Genomic DNA, 15,538 nt, shown 5'->3' on the forward strand with positions numbered 1-15,538 from the left:
CTTGAACTTCTAGCCTCTAGAATTATGAGAAATAAGTGCTTATTGTTTAAGCCCCTCAGTATAGTCTATGTATTTTGTTATAGCAGCCCAAGCTAAGACAGCTTTCCAATATGGTAGGCCCGTGCCACATGTGGCTGTTGAGCACTTGAAATGTGGCTAGTCAGAATTGAGATGTGATGTAAGTTTAAAATACACACTTGATTTAAAAGACTTATGAAAAATAATAAAATAGCTCACAAATAATTTTTATATTGATTGCACATTGACATTCTAATATTTTGGATATATTGGGTTAAGCAGAACATATTATTAAAATTTAACTGTTTACATATTATATATATTTATATATTATTCAATTTATTTTTACTTTTTAATATGGCTACTAAAAAATCTAATATGTATGTGACTCATTATATTTTTATTTGGATAGTGTGATAGTACTGTTATAGTGCAAATCTTGCATTTGTGCCTAAGAGACTATTACTTCGATGCTGGTACCAGCATTGTTTGGATAAACAAATAAAAAAGGAGAGAGCCAAAATATCCATTTGGGGGGGTGGATAAGTACACTGCAGTAAATCCAATTCACCAGTTTTTCCCTCTATTTGGATCCTTTACCCTCTTCATATTTGCATGGCCTGCTTCCTCTTTTCTTTCAGGGATTTAGTCAAGTTTCATATTTTTTTGTAAGATGTTGTATAACTACCCCGTTTAATATAGCAATGCACATTTCTCTCTTCACAGGCTCCTGTATGCCCTACCCTCTTCTAAGCTTTGCTTTTTCAATGATCCTTGTCATCATCTGAAATACCATATTTCCTTTTATATACATCTGATTCCCCTGGCTAGAGTATACATTTCATGAGAATGAGGACTTTGTTTTGCTCACTGTTGCATTCTTGGTGTCTAGAATGGTGTCTGGCACATATCAGATATTCAGTAAATATTTGTTGAATGAATGAATTACAGAATACTAGATTTCAATGAAAATGAATAACCTAGATAATAAATATATAAAAACTTAGATACATTGCAAAAAGTTGAGATTAATTGGAAAAGTAAATTGCTAAGTGAAATATGTAGCCACACAAATATATATACAAACACATATAAATATATATAGACACACATATATATACACCCTCACAAAATATACACACCCACACATCCTTCCATATGTATTACATTCATCTAGCAAATAAATGTATGTACATGTTCATATATATAATACATGCATACACACATGACAGATTGTTACAGAAAGCAAATTCTTTAATCAGTATGGGGCAACACCAGGACATGAGTGGCTGAAAGAGAGGATGAGGATAATTTGACATGAGTCCCTGATGCTACCTTATAAATATAAATGTTATTTAGAATCATATAAACTAAGAGGAATTTGACAGAACCTCCCATCCTAGGCTAATGCTCCCTTTCAACATTTCTTATAGCTGATTGTTCACTGGCCACTGACTGAATATTTTTTAGGGATAGGAATTTTAATGCATTAGTTATTGTTAGGGTTTGAATGTTTGTGCCCCCTCCAAAATTCATACTGAAACTCAATCCCCAATGCAATAGTATTAAGAGGTCAGACCTCTAGGAAAGTCATAAGTGTGGAGTCATAAGACTAAGTCATAAGTGTGAAGACCTCATGAATGGGATTAGAAACTTTTTAAAAGGGCCAGAGGCCCTTTCACATGTCTACCCTGTCAGGACACAGCAAGAAAGCCCTCACTAGACACTGAATGCTGGTGTCTTGAACTTGGACTTCCCAGCCTCCAGAACTGAAAGAAATAAATTTCTGGTCTTTATAAATTACCCAGTCATTAGGTTATTTTGCTACAGCAATACAAACAAACTAAGATAGTTATATTTAAGACTATGAATATAATTGGTAAACACAATAAGCTGTGAAAGTTTAGGAACTAGTCTCTTCCCTCTATCCAGAGTTGCGTAGAAAATTAAAGGAAGGATCTGAACAATCCACTCTTCCTTTAGGTCTAAATATCCTACATTTGAGAGGGTGCTGAGATATATGGTTTTCTTTTCCACAGTGCAGACTAGGTGGGGATGCTGAAGCATTAGGTGTCAGAATGCAGGTATTTTTCAAGAGATACATAATGAGAAATATAAATGGAAGTTTTTCCAAAGAGTAGAAATTTGACTGAGTTTGCTGCTGGATCCAATGTCATCTAATTAATTCAAGAAACAGCTTGTCCTGGCAATCAAAATCAAATGGCATGCAATAATGGGAAGTATTACTCTGTGGAGTCACAGTAGGATAAGAATGTGTCAGAGCTTAGGTTTCTCCAGGGACTTTAATTTTTTTTTTCAATACTATAATTTTTCACCCAGATCCCATAACCAAACCAACCAACCAAACACACAAAGAAGCCCCACTCAATACTGACCTGCTAAGTAAAAATGCAAATAAATATTAAGCATATATAGGCACCTTGGTAAAGAATTTTATCTTTTACTCTTTGACTTTTGAGTTTAAATATTAAGTTTATATATTCAAATTTATAATCTTCATTTTATCAAAATAGAACCAATAAGTTACATACCCATAGCAAAGCAGTGGCAGAAAGCTGCCATATTTTATATAGCTCTCAGTGACATCCCATATACATTGACATTTGGAAATAATTTTTCATTCCTCTGCAGCAAATTTATTTTTGAGCAGATCAATTAAGAATTATTGAAATAGTTTCAAAAATTAAGTATTAGTTCAGCAAAATTTATTAAGAGTTTGCTAGATTTTGACTTCCTGGGTTCAGTTCAATAAGCAGCTTTTAAATGCCTGCCATGTACAGACACATGGCTCTGTGCTCTGAGGACACAAAGATAAACTGACTTTGTCCCTGTCCCAGGAAAAGATACTACAGTGTTTGAATGAAGCATGTTAAGTGCTCACACAGAGAGGTACTGGAGCTATAGAGTCTATGGAGGACCCATCCTAATTAGAGGTCTGGGAGAGGCTTGCTAGAGACAATGAATTCTGAGTAAGAGCCTGAGTGAAAAATGGAAGTCAGAGCTCTGTGGGCTAAAAGGAATATAATAAAATAGGTGTCATTAGGCAGGTTTTAGTGAGTAAAAAAGAAACTGCTTTATCGCCACTGTATCTGGAACAGTATGGTGGAGACATGAAGCTACAAGCAGGTTTGTGTTATAGAGAATAGACTACCTACTACGCATTTATGTACAGCACTTTGCTTCTTCCTGTGTGGACAACAGTTATAAAAAAGCTGAGACTCCAGATACAGAGACTAGTTAGAGGCTATTTTAATAGTATAGCACAGGTGAAAAATGATGAGGACAGTGGGCAAGGAAGGTTGCTAAAAAATATCCAAGACAAAAAGTTCACAGGCTTAATGAATCAGGTGTGTGTGCTGAGGGGGAGGAGAAGTCTTAAGCAACCTGTAGAGCCCAGGTCTGAGAGGCATGCACTATCTCACTAGAATGTGTCCACTGAGGTCCCAATACAGTAGAAATCAAGATACTAGAGTAGGTGGATAGACACTCCCAAGTTCCCAATGCTTAGGTACAAAGGAAGCACTTCCCAGAGATGGTTCTAGATCTTTGGGACCCGACCATGAAATCAAGCATATATAAAAGAGGTTACATGAATGGTAGAAGTGCTTGCTGAAGAGATCCCTCTGGAGAGAGCTGTTGCCTTCAGTGAGTCCACACTCTGCTGTCTTTGAAATGACACTTTCTAACCCCCTACTTGGTGAGCAGAGCTTCCAGGGGGCTCTCAGAGAAATGTGAAGTAGGTTCACTGCAGTGGGAGACGCAGAAGATCAATGACTGATTTAACTGTGAGAGAGCCAAGGTAGACGATGAACTGTGGTGTGACTCCCAAGTGACAAAAGAGGGCTGGACAAGAGTTGACCGATGGATCTGCTGGCTGACTGGGAGAAGTCTGTTGCATCAGGATTAGAGGCAATCCTAGAATCAATCGCCAGGGAAGGGATTAATGGGTGTTTCATGTGCAGCAGATTCGAATCCAGAGCACGTTGGTGGGACTGTCCTGGATGATAGTCGATGGGACTGCCTAGACTGGTCAGGGCTCAGAAAGCATCAGCAGAAAAAGCACAAGGTATATGGCTAATGTCAAGGGACAGAGGAAGCAGCTAAAGCTTCCACTGAAATAGGGATCCACTGGTCTGGGTCAAAAGAAACTTCAGAAGAAATGGCCCAACAGGAACTCATAGAGTCAAAAGAAGTACTTCAAGGAAAAGATTTAGCTTCAAAAATCTCCCAGGCTCTCTGGGGTCATACATGCCAAGCCCAGAAAGCACAGAGCTGCCCAGACAAGTGAGAACTGCTGTATTTCTTTTTGAGCCCCGTGGAAGGAACAACAGCCGAGGGAGTGGAAAGGAAGTCAGCAGGGAAAGGAAAGAGAGAATGAGCCACTCATCCCTGCCCCCCCCCACCCCCCAGCATTGTCAATAGAATCATCCAACAGACTTAAGCTTAGAGAGAGGAGAAATTTGATGCTAAATCAAGTTGGACTTTTGATTAATAATACCTTGGACTAGATATTCTGATCATGAAGTTGAGGCTGTGCTTCAGCATAAAATGACTCTAGAACTGTCATTACTTTAAGTCAACAAAAAGGTCATGGAATATGTCCAGATTATTTCACTGAATAATTTTAAATGGGAGGGAGGGGCAAACATGAATTGGTTTTGCTGTCTCAGTAGTTGTGTGTGTTTGCTGTACTAGTTGCATTGTCATAACTTGACAGTGGGCCTATTTTAGCAATAATCGATTTAATAAATAAAATAATATATTATGTTGGGGAATTTGTTGATTAGGAGGTGGCAGCAGAACATCCAAGTGAACATTTCCAGGAGGGAGATGACTGCACTAATTTAAAACTAAGGGAGGAGGTAGGGTTGTACTCAAAGAAACTCTTGCATATTCTCTTAAATCCCTTTCCCTTTCAGGTCTTTACAAGTGATGATCAAGTATAAACCAAGATGTCCACAATTCCTTCCTCAATAATCTTTGTGGCTTTATCTGTTTCAATCAAACCTATACTTAGCTACTAAGATAAACTATCTGAAACATCATTTTGTCTCTGCCTCAAGAAGAGTGGCTTCCTATCAATGATCAATCAAATTTGAATTTCAGCAGACAATTTCCAATTGCCCTGCCATATTTACTTAAATATATTTCTCAACACTTCTATGTGGGACCACTCCCTCTGGGCCCAACAGGATTCCTTATGCTTCATTTGAACTTTTGCTGTTCATTCTACTGGAATGCTCTTTCAACCAAATTCTACTTTAAAACTCAATTCAAGAACTTTTAATGTGGGTTCTAGGGAATCTAAGGTTGTTTGTAAGGCCCCCGAGATTGCAGACACATTTGTATGCATTTTGGGGGACAATGGATTTATGGTTTAAATCAGTTTCAATAGAGGGTCTGTGACCCAGAAAATAACCACCGACTTAACCTAAAATCTCTAATTTCCTGTTCTGTATCCTGGTCACTGTTCTTCCCAGCATGCCTGATTAGAAACCCTCTTGTTCCGATGCCTCAGTGCTTGCTGCCACCACAGTTGCTTCTGCTGATTGCCCCACAGCAAGCTGGAACATCTGGACCCAGAGTAACTGTGACCACTGGCAGGAAGTATTTTGGCTTCCTCAGACCCCATATTCAGCTACCATGTTCCACAATGACCCAAGAAGTACTTTGCCAGGGTTTTCTGGTAGCTTATGCTATGGTCTGAATGCTTATGTACTCCCAAAATTCATGTGTTGAAGTTTTAACCCCCAAGGTGATGCCATTAGGAGGTGCGGTCTTTGGGAGGTGAATGAATGGCATTAAGTACCCTTCTCAGAAGGTCCTCAAGAGACACCTTGCCCCTTCCCCTTTGTGAGGACAAAAAGAAAAGACAGCTGTCTACGAACTAGGAAGTAGGCCCTCATCAGACACTGAATCTGCTAGTGACTTGATCTTGGACTTCCCAGCCTGCAGAACTGTGAGCAATGAATTTACCTGGGTAGTTTATATGCCATCCAGGTTATGACATACTGTCACAGCAGCCTGAACAAACTAAGACTCTCAGCCTTGTTGATTATCACCTAATATCCTTTCACCCTTCCTGTGCAATCATGCGTGTCTTCTATGGTTGAAATTTCCCTCGTTTCCTGGCATCACTGCAGTTGGCCTCCTGTGTCCTGCCTGTCTCCATAGCACTCCTGATTTCCCACTGCTGGGTCCTGTCCTCCTTTTTGCAAACAACTGCCACTTCATCCTAGACTTCAACAATAATAATGATGACACCAATAATAATAATAGCAAGCATGCAGTGATTACAATATGCTTGCCAATATACTTAATGTTTTCCATTCTTTGCCTCCTTTCTCTTGACAACTGCCTCACACGGTATACATTTTTGATAGAACTTTCCATATGATAGTAGGTGCCCTTCACTGAGCAACCACTGTATGGCAAACATTTTGCTAAGCTGTACATGTAATATATGCCATCCCCACAAACATAGGGAGTAGGCATTTTTATCCTCATGTTATAAAAGAAGGGACTGAGAAACAAAGAGGCTAAATGACTTGACTAAGTTCACACAGATAGTAAACTGTGATAAAATATCAGGATCTGTGTGCCAGAGTTAAATACATTGGTCTTTGGCTGGGCACAGTGGCCCACGCCTACAATCCTAGCACTTCGGGAGGCCAAGGTGGGAGGATTATTTGAGGCCAGGAGTTTGAGACCAACCTGAACAAGAGCAAGACCCTGTCTCTACAAAAAATAGAAAAATTAGGTCAGAGAGGTAACATGCACCTGTAGTCCCAGCTACTCAGGGTGCTGAGGGAGGAGGATGGCTTGAGCCCAGGAATTTGAGATTGCAGTGAGCTATGATGATGCCACTGCACTGTAGCCTGGGCAGCAGAGTGAAATCTTGTTAAAAAACAAAAATAGGTTCGTCTTTTTCTAAAACCTTTGCCTCATTCTCCCATCAAAACCAGTGGCCTTGGTGGACAGGCATAGCCCAGGCCCTGACTCTGTCTTACTGAATTGTTTCTGGACATGGTATTTATGTACTGAGTGCATCCTATAGCACTTGTATCTGCTTGTAGGTTATAAGTGTGTGTTCTTCAATTCATTTGCTTATTTATTCATTCACTTATTAATTCATTCATTTGCTCATCATCTGTTCATTGGGTGCTTATTCTATGCCCAGCATTCTACAAAAATTAGGGAATTAAGACTGGGAAAGCACAGCTTGGAGACAGACATGGCAGCAAATATATCAGTGATGGAGGTGTGGAGCTGGCATTTGTGAGTCACAGCCAGCAGATGGGATCTAGAGCTTGAGTTGAGACTTGAGGGTGACCTAGAGAAGGACAGCCTTTCAATCAGAGGTGAAAGAATTTGGTAGGAGCATGTGGCACGTTCAGGGAGCTACAGCAGGTTCAGCAAGTGCTGGGGATGGGACAATGGATGGTGCAGGGGATCAGGAACAAGATCACTAGACTCTGCATATCCTGCCAAAGAGTGTAGGTTTTATTCTGAGACATAGGAAAGCTTCAAATTAAGCCCATCATTCCTCTGCCACATAGAATTTGTATTAGTAGGTGGTAGAAACCACATCTTTTATTTTTTCGGGGGATATCCCTTATGGTACCAGGTTAATATTACTTTTGTAAATGGAGTTCCAGTAATGCTTGTTGAGTGGGAATTTATAATCTAGTATGCATTTGTTCAGCCAATGCCTAGAGAGCTAACACTATAACATAATCTACCATGTTTCGAATGTTCTTTGACTCTTCCCCTTTTTCTGGTCAGCCCTAAACACTGAAAGGTAGTCTGAGATGTGTCTGAAAGGCTTGCTGATTCTTACTAATGTGTGGATTCAGGGATTAGAGCATTCGCAACTACCCATGCTCGGGAAGTTCACATCCTGTGATAAATTTGGTCTTTACCCCATAAATTCAATCTGATGACTGGCTCCTTTACAGTATTCCTAATTCTAGGTTTGGAGCTCCTTCAGAAAGTGAAAATTACTAAAAAGAATTACTAAAGAAATGTGTAGGGGACATTTTAGGGCCATGTGCCTTAATTTATGTTTCCTAGTAAAAATTGATACCTGTAAAATTTTGTTAAGTTATGAACTCATCTAAGGAAACACCTGCATTTTCTTTTTTACATGTTTTAGTCTGTCTCAGTGCCAGTCCTCCAACAGGCTGGGGCATTCCTCCTGGTTACTCCCATCCCATCTTCTCTGCAGGGACGTACGCCCTGCCAAAGGTAGCATATGGCATCATGACTCAGAAGACAAAAGAGAGAGTGAGCACAACAGTGACAAAGGTTTCTGATGCATTTCCCCCTTCCTCCTTTCACCCCTACTGTGGAGCCTGAGAAGGAGAGATTTGCTTTTTGGAGTAAATGAATATAAAATACTTTCTTGCTTTCAATGTGGTCCCTCATCTTGTAGCTCATTATTTCTTTAAACATGCCTGAGTGTGGTTTGGGAATTTCACCTTTTTATGCAACTTAAGTGCAAGTAGAAAGGTGCTTTGGGTGCTCTGAGTGTTTGATCCCAAGCTTTCATGTGGCTTCTGACTCTCCTTGCACTGGTAGGAGATAAAAGGAAACCGGCTGTTTTCTTGTTAAAGATCAAGGTAATCAGCAAGGCAATTCAGGACATAACCATGATCGCTGCAGGGAGAGAAGGCCCGTGTGATAGTGTGATGTTTTTCTATTAGACCCAGTATGTCAGATTTACGTAGCTGTCAGAAAGTGTATTTCATTTCATGCCTATTTGTGATTTCTTTGTTGTTGTTGTTGTTGTTGTTGTTGCCAGTTTTAAATTCCTGGCTTCATCCTTAGTAAACTGATGAGGCTGTTATTAGTGGTGCATTCCAATGGTAAGAGAAGACTGAATATTTTAGACTCATACTATGTTCCTGCACTATTCTTCACGAATATTACCCTTACTCTTTATACTCACAGTAATGCTATAAGGTAGATGATATCATTTCCATTTTACAGATTAAAACAAAACAAAACAAAAAACCAGACTTTGAGAGTTTAAGTAACTTGCCCAGATTACATTGCTCATAAGTGTCAGTGGAGCTGGGATTGAAACCCAAGCAATCACTGCCAGGACTAGAAAGAGGTAAGAGAGGTGCCCAGGGCACAAGGAAGAACTCTCTCTCTATCTTGTGTAAGTGCAAGGTTCACGCCCCAGAGTGAGTGCTTCCTTAAATCCTACCCTAGTCCCAGTCTTGTAAGCAACCTTGTTTTGGAATCTGGGTACTTAATTTTTATACATCCTACCAGTCTGCTCCTCATCCTTAGGGACCAGAGTCAGGCTTCTGTGGGGAAGTAGACTGAACAGCGTGAGAGAGGGTATGCGGGTGCTGAAGAAACCTGCAGAGATAGAGCTTAAAGCAGACATTTTTCCTTAGGAGGTCTCCCTTGCCCTTGGCTGGGCATTCTTCTCTTGTACTGTGTTTCCCCCCAGTTTTGCTTGTGGCTTTGTCTGACTCCCTCTTTCTCCAGTACAGAGAAGAAAAAAGACATTTTTAACTTGAGAGGTAAATCTCTGCATCCCATAGAGAAAATATTAGAGCAGCATCACAGGATATGGGGCATACTCAGTCAGGGCTGGCTGCTTCCAAGAGCATTATTTCATATCGTCAAGTACACACCCTGAGCTGCAGGTTGGGCTCAACAATAATCCATGGCTACATCTCTATAAGGAGTCTTGGGACTCAGAAAAGGGTTTTGTGAAGGGAAGTCGAACTTCCTCAGAGAAAAGGAAAAGGTGGGAGATAGTCCAGGATCCCAGGACATCAGTGAAGAGCTCCCCTCTCCTTAATACCATGTACTCTTGAAAATCCTTTAAATAATCACTATATCATTAAGACAAACAGGTCCTCCTATTCAGTCCTGTACAGCCTGAGCCTTAGGGAGCCACTTGCATTATAGGCTAACAATGCTGGAACAATCTCTGGTATACTTCAGTGATGGATCAACCCTCCCCTTGACTCACGGACCATGGAATAAGCACCCATAGCTCTCATGAACATGTGTGGAGAGCCAGCAGTAGCTGGTGCCATGGCTGAAATGAAAGAGGGTGAGTGTTATGACATGGTAGCTTCTTTAAACTTCTCAGCATCACATTGGAAAACACCTAGTTGTTCTTCCAGGAAAACTTTTGACCCTGAAATCTGAGCAGTCTGGTTGATGATGGCTCCTCCTCCCTTGCAGGCATCATGCCAACAGAACTGTGTGAGAAGGGCCATGCCAAATAGACACAGTGCCAAGCTTAGGGACACTGGGCTGTGAGGGGCTGTCACTTGCCTCTTTGATCAGGTTCATAAATCTGGGTCCAAGGCGCCATGGCTTGTGTCGATGGCACTGTAGGGAGCTGACGGTCAGTTGGGCTGCCCTGTGGGAGGCGATGGCCACCATGTACACAGCGTCGTACATCAAAGCTGCTTCAGTCTGTGGAGGAAAACATACCACACCTTCAATTCCACCTTTGCTCACCTTCCTGTACCTGTGCAATCCCTCTCCCTGCTTCCAGAGCTCCTGTCTGACCTCGAAAGTCATTTATTCTTCAGCTGAATAGTTTCCATTCTCCAATACCTATTTTTCTTCAAAATAACACCTCACACTCCAGAGTAAATTGAAATCATAACTCTGCTTTGTTTTGAGATCTTAAAAAAACAAAACACATGAAGAAAAGCAACTCAGATCAGCCACAAAAGACTTGATTCAGGGAACAAATAATTTGTACGGTGTCTTCTGTATTAAACACAGTGTCACTATCCACTACATTGAGCTAGACGCTATCAAAGCTCACTATTTCAGTATCAGATTTTGCTTCCCAACATTTATCTATATCTATTAATATATCTACTTACTGGTTTATATTTGGTAGAAAGAAACTTGTGCAAGTAAGACTAACAGGTGATTGCCAAATAAGGATACGTGTGTTGGTCCCTTCCATTTACAAGAGTTGAGAAGGTTGTAGTCATGGAATCAAATTCTATAGCAAATTTGGGGAGACCCTCTGAAGGGTCATGTGTAACTTGCTCAGAATGTACCTGCTCTTGCCAGCATGTGCTTTCCTGATGGAGATTGAAAGCAGTCATTCCTTTCTGGGGCTGGGCATCTCATTCTTCCCTTCCTCATGACATTTTTCTCATTCACAAAATTTTACACAATACTACAGCATTTTATAAAATATACTTCCTGTGGTTTTCTTAAGGATAAAATCTTATAATACCCTTACATCTGACTTGAGGGTTTTCATTGCAATTTTGAATATATTAACTCATTTAATATTCTCAACAAGTCCCCCAAATAAGCAGAACAGATAGATAAAGCTATTTATTATGTGGGAAAACTGACCTCCAGGCAAAATATTGATTTGTGGAGGGATGTGTGTGTGTGTGTGTAGATATATATATATATATATATAAATATATATAAAAAATAATTGGTGGAGTTAAACTTAGAATCCAGGTCACAGAATGAAGGTTATAATGTGGTTTTCCAAAATGAGTTGATTCATTCAACATTCACTATGCATTGATTGATAGTGTCTTGACGGAGGTGGAAAGAGAGGATAGGGGTTGCTACATCTTGCATTCTATCAGTCTTTGAGACCAGGAAATACCTCTGTTTTGAATAATTATTATTCTGTGCAATCTCCATCATTGCATTTTCTATATATTTATTGCCATTTGTCTTTATATCTGTGTCCTGGTAAGAATATGGGTTTCCTGAAGGAAGAAAGTGCTCGAGTTCAACCTTTGGTGGCTAGCACAGTTTCTGGCACATAAGAGTTGTTTAATACATTGTTCTCTGAAGGAATTAATGTTTTTTCATGCCTTAAAATAAAAGGCATTTTTGTGAGAACTGTATAAGTACAAGAATTTAAGATGTAATTTTAAGGTAAATAATTTCACTCGTACTGATATACTCTACATACAGAAATTAGACTGGTGGTGGTGGTGATTGCTAAAGCTTAAAACTGTTTTGATCATTCAGTTTAAGATTGGTATAATCCATTTTGTAGATGAGAAAACTGAGACTTATAGAAATTAAGTGACTGATACAAGGCTCCTCTGTACTCAGTTGCATGGTTCAGGTTTGAATCCACATATGATTCTAGTGCCCATGTTCTTTACCACTCTGCTATACTGATTTGGTTTAATTGAGGGGAGAGTAAGCTATTGGCAGATTGAGGCTTTTACAGTGAAATCAACAATAATAGCTGACGTTTATCAAGCACTGAATAGGCCATGTGCTGTTCTAAATGCTTTGTAAACATTGAATTTTCATCATAACCTTTACTCCTTTATGGATAAAGAAATAAAGAGATTAAATTATCTCCAAATTAGTGATGAGAAAGCCAATATCCAAACCTGTGCAGTCGGTGCTGGAGTTTATGCTCTTAATCACAAAGCTGTGCTACTTCTAAGCCAAGTTACCAGTCTGATGATTTAACAGTCAGAGTAATAGCTCAGTAATGGTTAATATTCACTGACAATTTACTACAAGCTAGGCACTATAAGCATTTTACATATATTATCTCCTATAATTATTGAAATTAAACTTTTGAAATAGGTCTTGTTCCCATTTTACAGCTACAGAAGTTGAGGCTTGTAGAGGTAGAATAACTTGCCTAAAGTTATGCACCCATTATTGGAAGAATTGAGAATTCCAACTCAGGATGCGAACTCGGATTTCAGAGCTCAATGTCCACAACCAGTATGTTATGGTAACTTCGGCCTTTTCATCAGTAGAATATACTTTTTTGCAAATTTATATGTGTATACATTAATTCACTGAATGACTGATTTGATAGGTGTGAGGAGTGAAATTCCAGTGGTCTAACTTTCCATAAACTTAGTTTAGAAAGGATTTGACTTTCTTTCTCAAGGCTAACTCCGTATAGAAACATGAAATAAAATGATTCAAAACTATCAGTCTGATCAGTGCTTTTAAAGTTAAAAGAAGCAAATCATTTTATTCTAAAAATATGCTACCCCTTGCCATAAAATGTTTTCTTAGGTGGAGAGAACATTTACTCATAACTTTTACAGCACTAATAAATTACCACTCAATTTCTCCCCCTTTGCAGTTTTGTGCTGCAGAGCTGCTTACTAGAACAGCAACTCTCAAATCATTTTAGATAATAGATAATATATTCGAAATTGGCCTACGTTTCCAATTTTCTTCTTCCAAATGTGTTTATGTCCACATCTTATATATATCTAAAGCCTGGATGAAATCACATTGCTCAATGTCCCTAGGAAAACATTTTTTTTATCACAACCTGGATCATGAAATAAGCATATTGAAAGCAGGTTTTCCTTAATACACAATGTTTTGGTTCTTACCACAATTTGAAGTAAAGGGTTAAGTCAGCGGCCTTGGAGTGCTCAAACTCTGCACATTCTAAAGAAAGGATTAGCCCTTGCCTGGATCCTGGGAGAAAACGTTTAAGCCCTTGGCATATCCTGATAGGAGTGTCTTTGTATTCCTTGGATCTTGGGAAATGTCAGCAAGTTGATGTTAAAAAAGTGACTTGTGGTCAATGCCTACTTTGTTGGCCTTGGGCTTTGGGCCATGCTGTATCGATTTGACTTCTGAAGGGGCTGGATACTGAGTAACTCAGGTCAGCTACGTGGGTGCTCTATGCCTATGTGATCGACCCCAATAAAAATCCTGGACGTGAAGTCTCAGGTGGGCAGCCCTGGTTGGCAATGCTTCACACATGTTGTCACACATCACTGCTGAGAATTAAGGGCTGTTCGTGCAACTCCACTGGGAGAGGACATCTGGAAGCCCACACCTGATTTCTCCTAGACTCTTTGTGTCTTTTTCCTTTGCCAATTTTACTGTCTCCTTTTGCTTTAATAAAGAGTCACTATGAGTACAATAGGTTTTCTTAGTTCTTTTGAGTCCTTCTAGCAAATCATCAATCCTGAGGATGGTCTTGGGGACTCCCAACACAAACCAATGAGATGTCACCTCACCACAGGAACAAAGACTAACACCACTATAAGACCTTGTAGGGTCCGCATACGTTGCTGCCTGCCTGGTATGTAACTGTTGTTATAAAAAGCTGGAGGAGATCAGGGTGCTGAAGAGAGACCTAGTTTTTGGAAAGCAAATGAACAAAAAGCGTAGATTTCCCATTTTATCTCCAAATTTGGAAACATTTATTAACCTGACATAGATGGACAAGACAGTTTTCTAGGAGAGAAGCACTCCCCCAGAACACCCCCTTGCCCTAATTTCCTGAACTACCTCTCTAGCTTGGTGTTGACAGGTCCCTCAATTAAACTTCAAATGTCATATCCATGACATAGAGCTAACAGGAATTTAATATGAACTACTTAATATGAACTGGCTAGTTTTCCTCTTTTCTGAGACTTGTCTCATCGAAGTAGTGAGGGTTTTGGTAAGGGTGGGAGGACTAGTGCTTTGCCTGTTGGAGCCCCGCCAGGGAGCGCAAGCTTGTGGGGGTGGTTGCTACTGAGGAAGCCGGAGTGGCAGAGGAAGCAGTCAGCATCCTGCACACCTGAGCACCCAGGAGGTAGGGAAGAGCCACTTACAGTGAAACGGGATTTGAAAATGGATTGGTGGAGGTAGCAAAGATATCAGCACAATCTAGAAATTCAGTAATTAGGGTAGCAACCCCAGCAGATCCAGTGAGGCCTGGCAGAGAGGTTGACGAATTGTCTCAATGAAACTTTACCAGCTTTTTAGAGTCGCAGGGAGGAATAGGTAAAAAAGCGACTATATGTAGAGATGGAAAATATACCAGTGTGATTCTACTGGTCATACAAGGTCACACAGATCCCAGGTAAGGGTTCCCCTTGGGCTACCTGTGCAAACCAAAGAATGTATTTCTTAGAAACAAATTGATTTCTGCCCTGGCATTTCAGAATGTCTTTTTTTTCTTTTGTTGAATACAAATTGTCAAAACATCAGGTATCATCAAGTAAATTCAATTCTACATCCTAAAGCCTTCGTGTATGTTTCCTAACTTAATCTACAGAGTAACAGTGTAAAATATTCTCATACAGATTTACAGATGAGCAAACAGGCTCAGAGAGGCTAAATAACTTGCTCAAGTCACTTAGTCAGAAGTCATAGCCAGGACTTAAATCTAGGCTTTCCTTATCTGGAAAAATCTTGCCAGCTGTCTGTTGTCTTTCACCACAGGTATGGCAGTGACCACTCTAGGTGGATACTCGAAGATGTCTTCTTCCCTGTGGAGCACGATTGTGGGAAATGTTCACATGTAAGAGATCAGGAGATGGCTACTGACTTAACTTCATATTGTGAATGCATTGGAAAAACTAGGAAGGCAGATGACAGATCAATGTTTTGGTGTTTCCATGACTCCTGAAAAGTATTGAGTCATATGCAGTTTTGGTCCACAGAAAAGAACCTGTCTAAGAATGGGCCATTCCGTTACCCCAGTCTATCCAAAAGCCAGTAGACTGAATCATCCCAAATGCTGAGA

The 15,538-nt window shown here is 40.0% G+C and overlaps 1 protein-coding gene across 9 annotated transcripts in view; it reads right to left on the reverse strand.

Moving 5' to 3' along the window:
- GRIK1 (glutamate ionotropic receptor kainate type subunit 1) overlaps positions 1 to 15,538 on the reverse strand; it is a 378,899-nt gene that overhangs the window by 87,762 nt on the left and 275,599 nt on the right. For all 9 annotated transcript variants that reach the window (XM_045540531.1, XM_045540530.1, XM_045540527.1 and 6 more), the window contains one exon: positions 10,348 to 10,491. In XM_045540531.1, coding sequence (XP_045396487.1) covers positions 10,348 to 10,491 — 144 coding nt within the window. The remainder of the gene's footprint in view (positions 1 to 10,347; positions 10,492 to 15,538) is intronic.

This window comes from Lemur catta, chromosome 1 (assembly GCF_020740605.2).
Source record: "Lemur catta isolate mLemCat1 chromosome 1, mLemCat1.pri, whole genome shotgun sequence".
NCBI lineage: Eukaryota > Metazoa > Chordata > Mammalia > Primates > Lemuridae > Lemur > Lemur catta.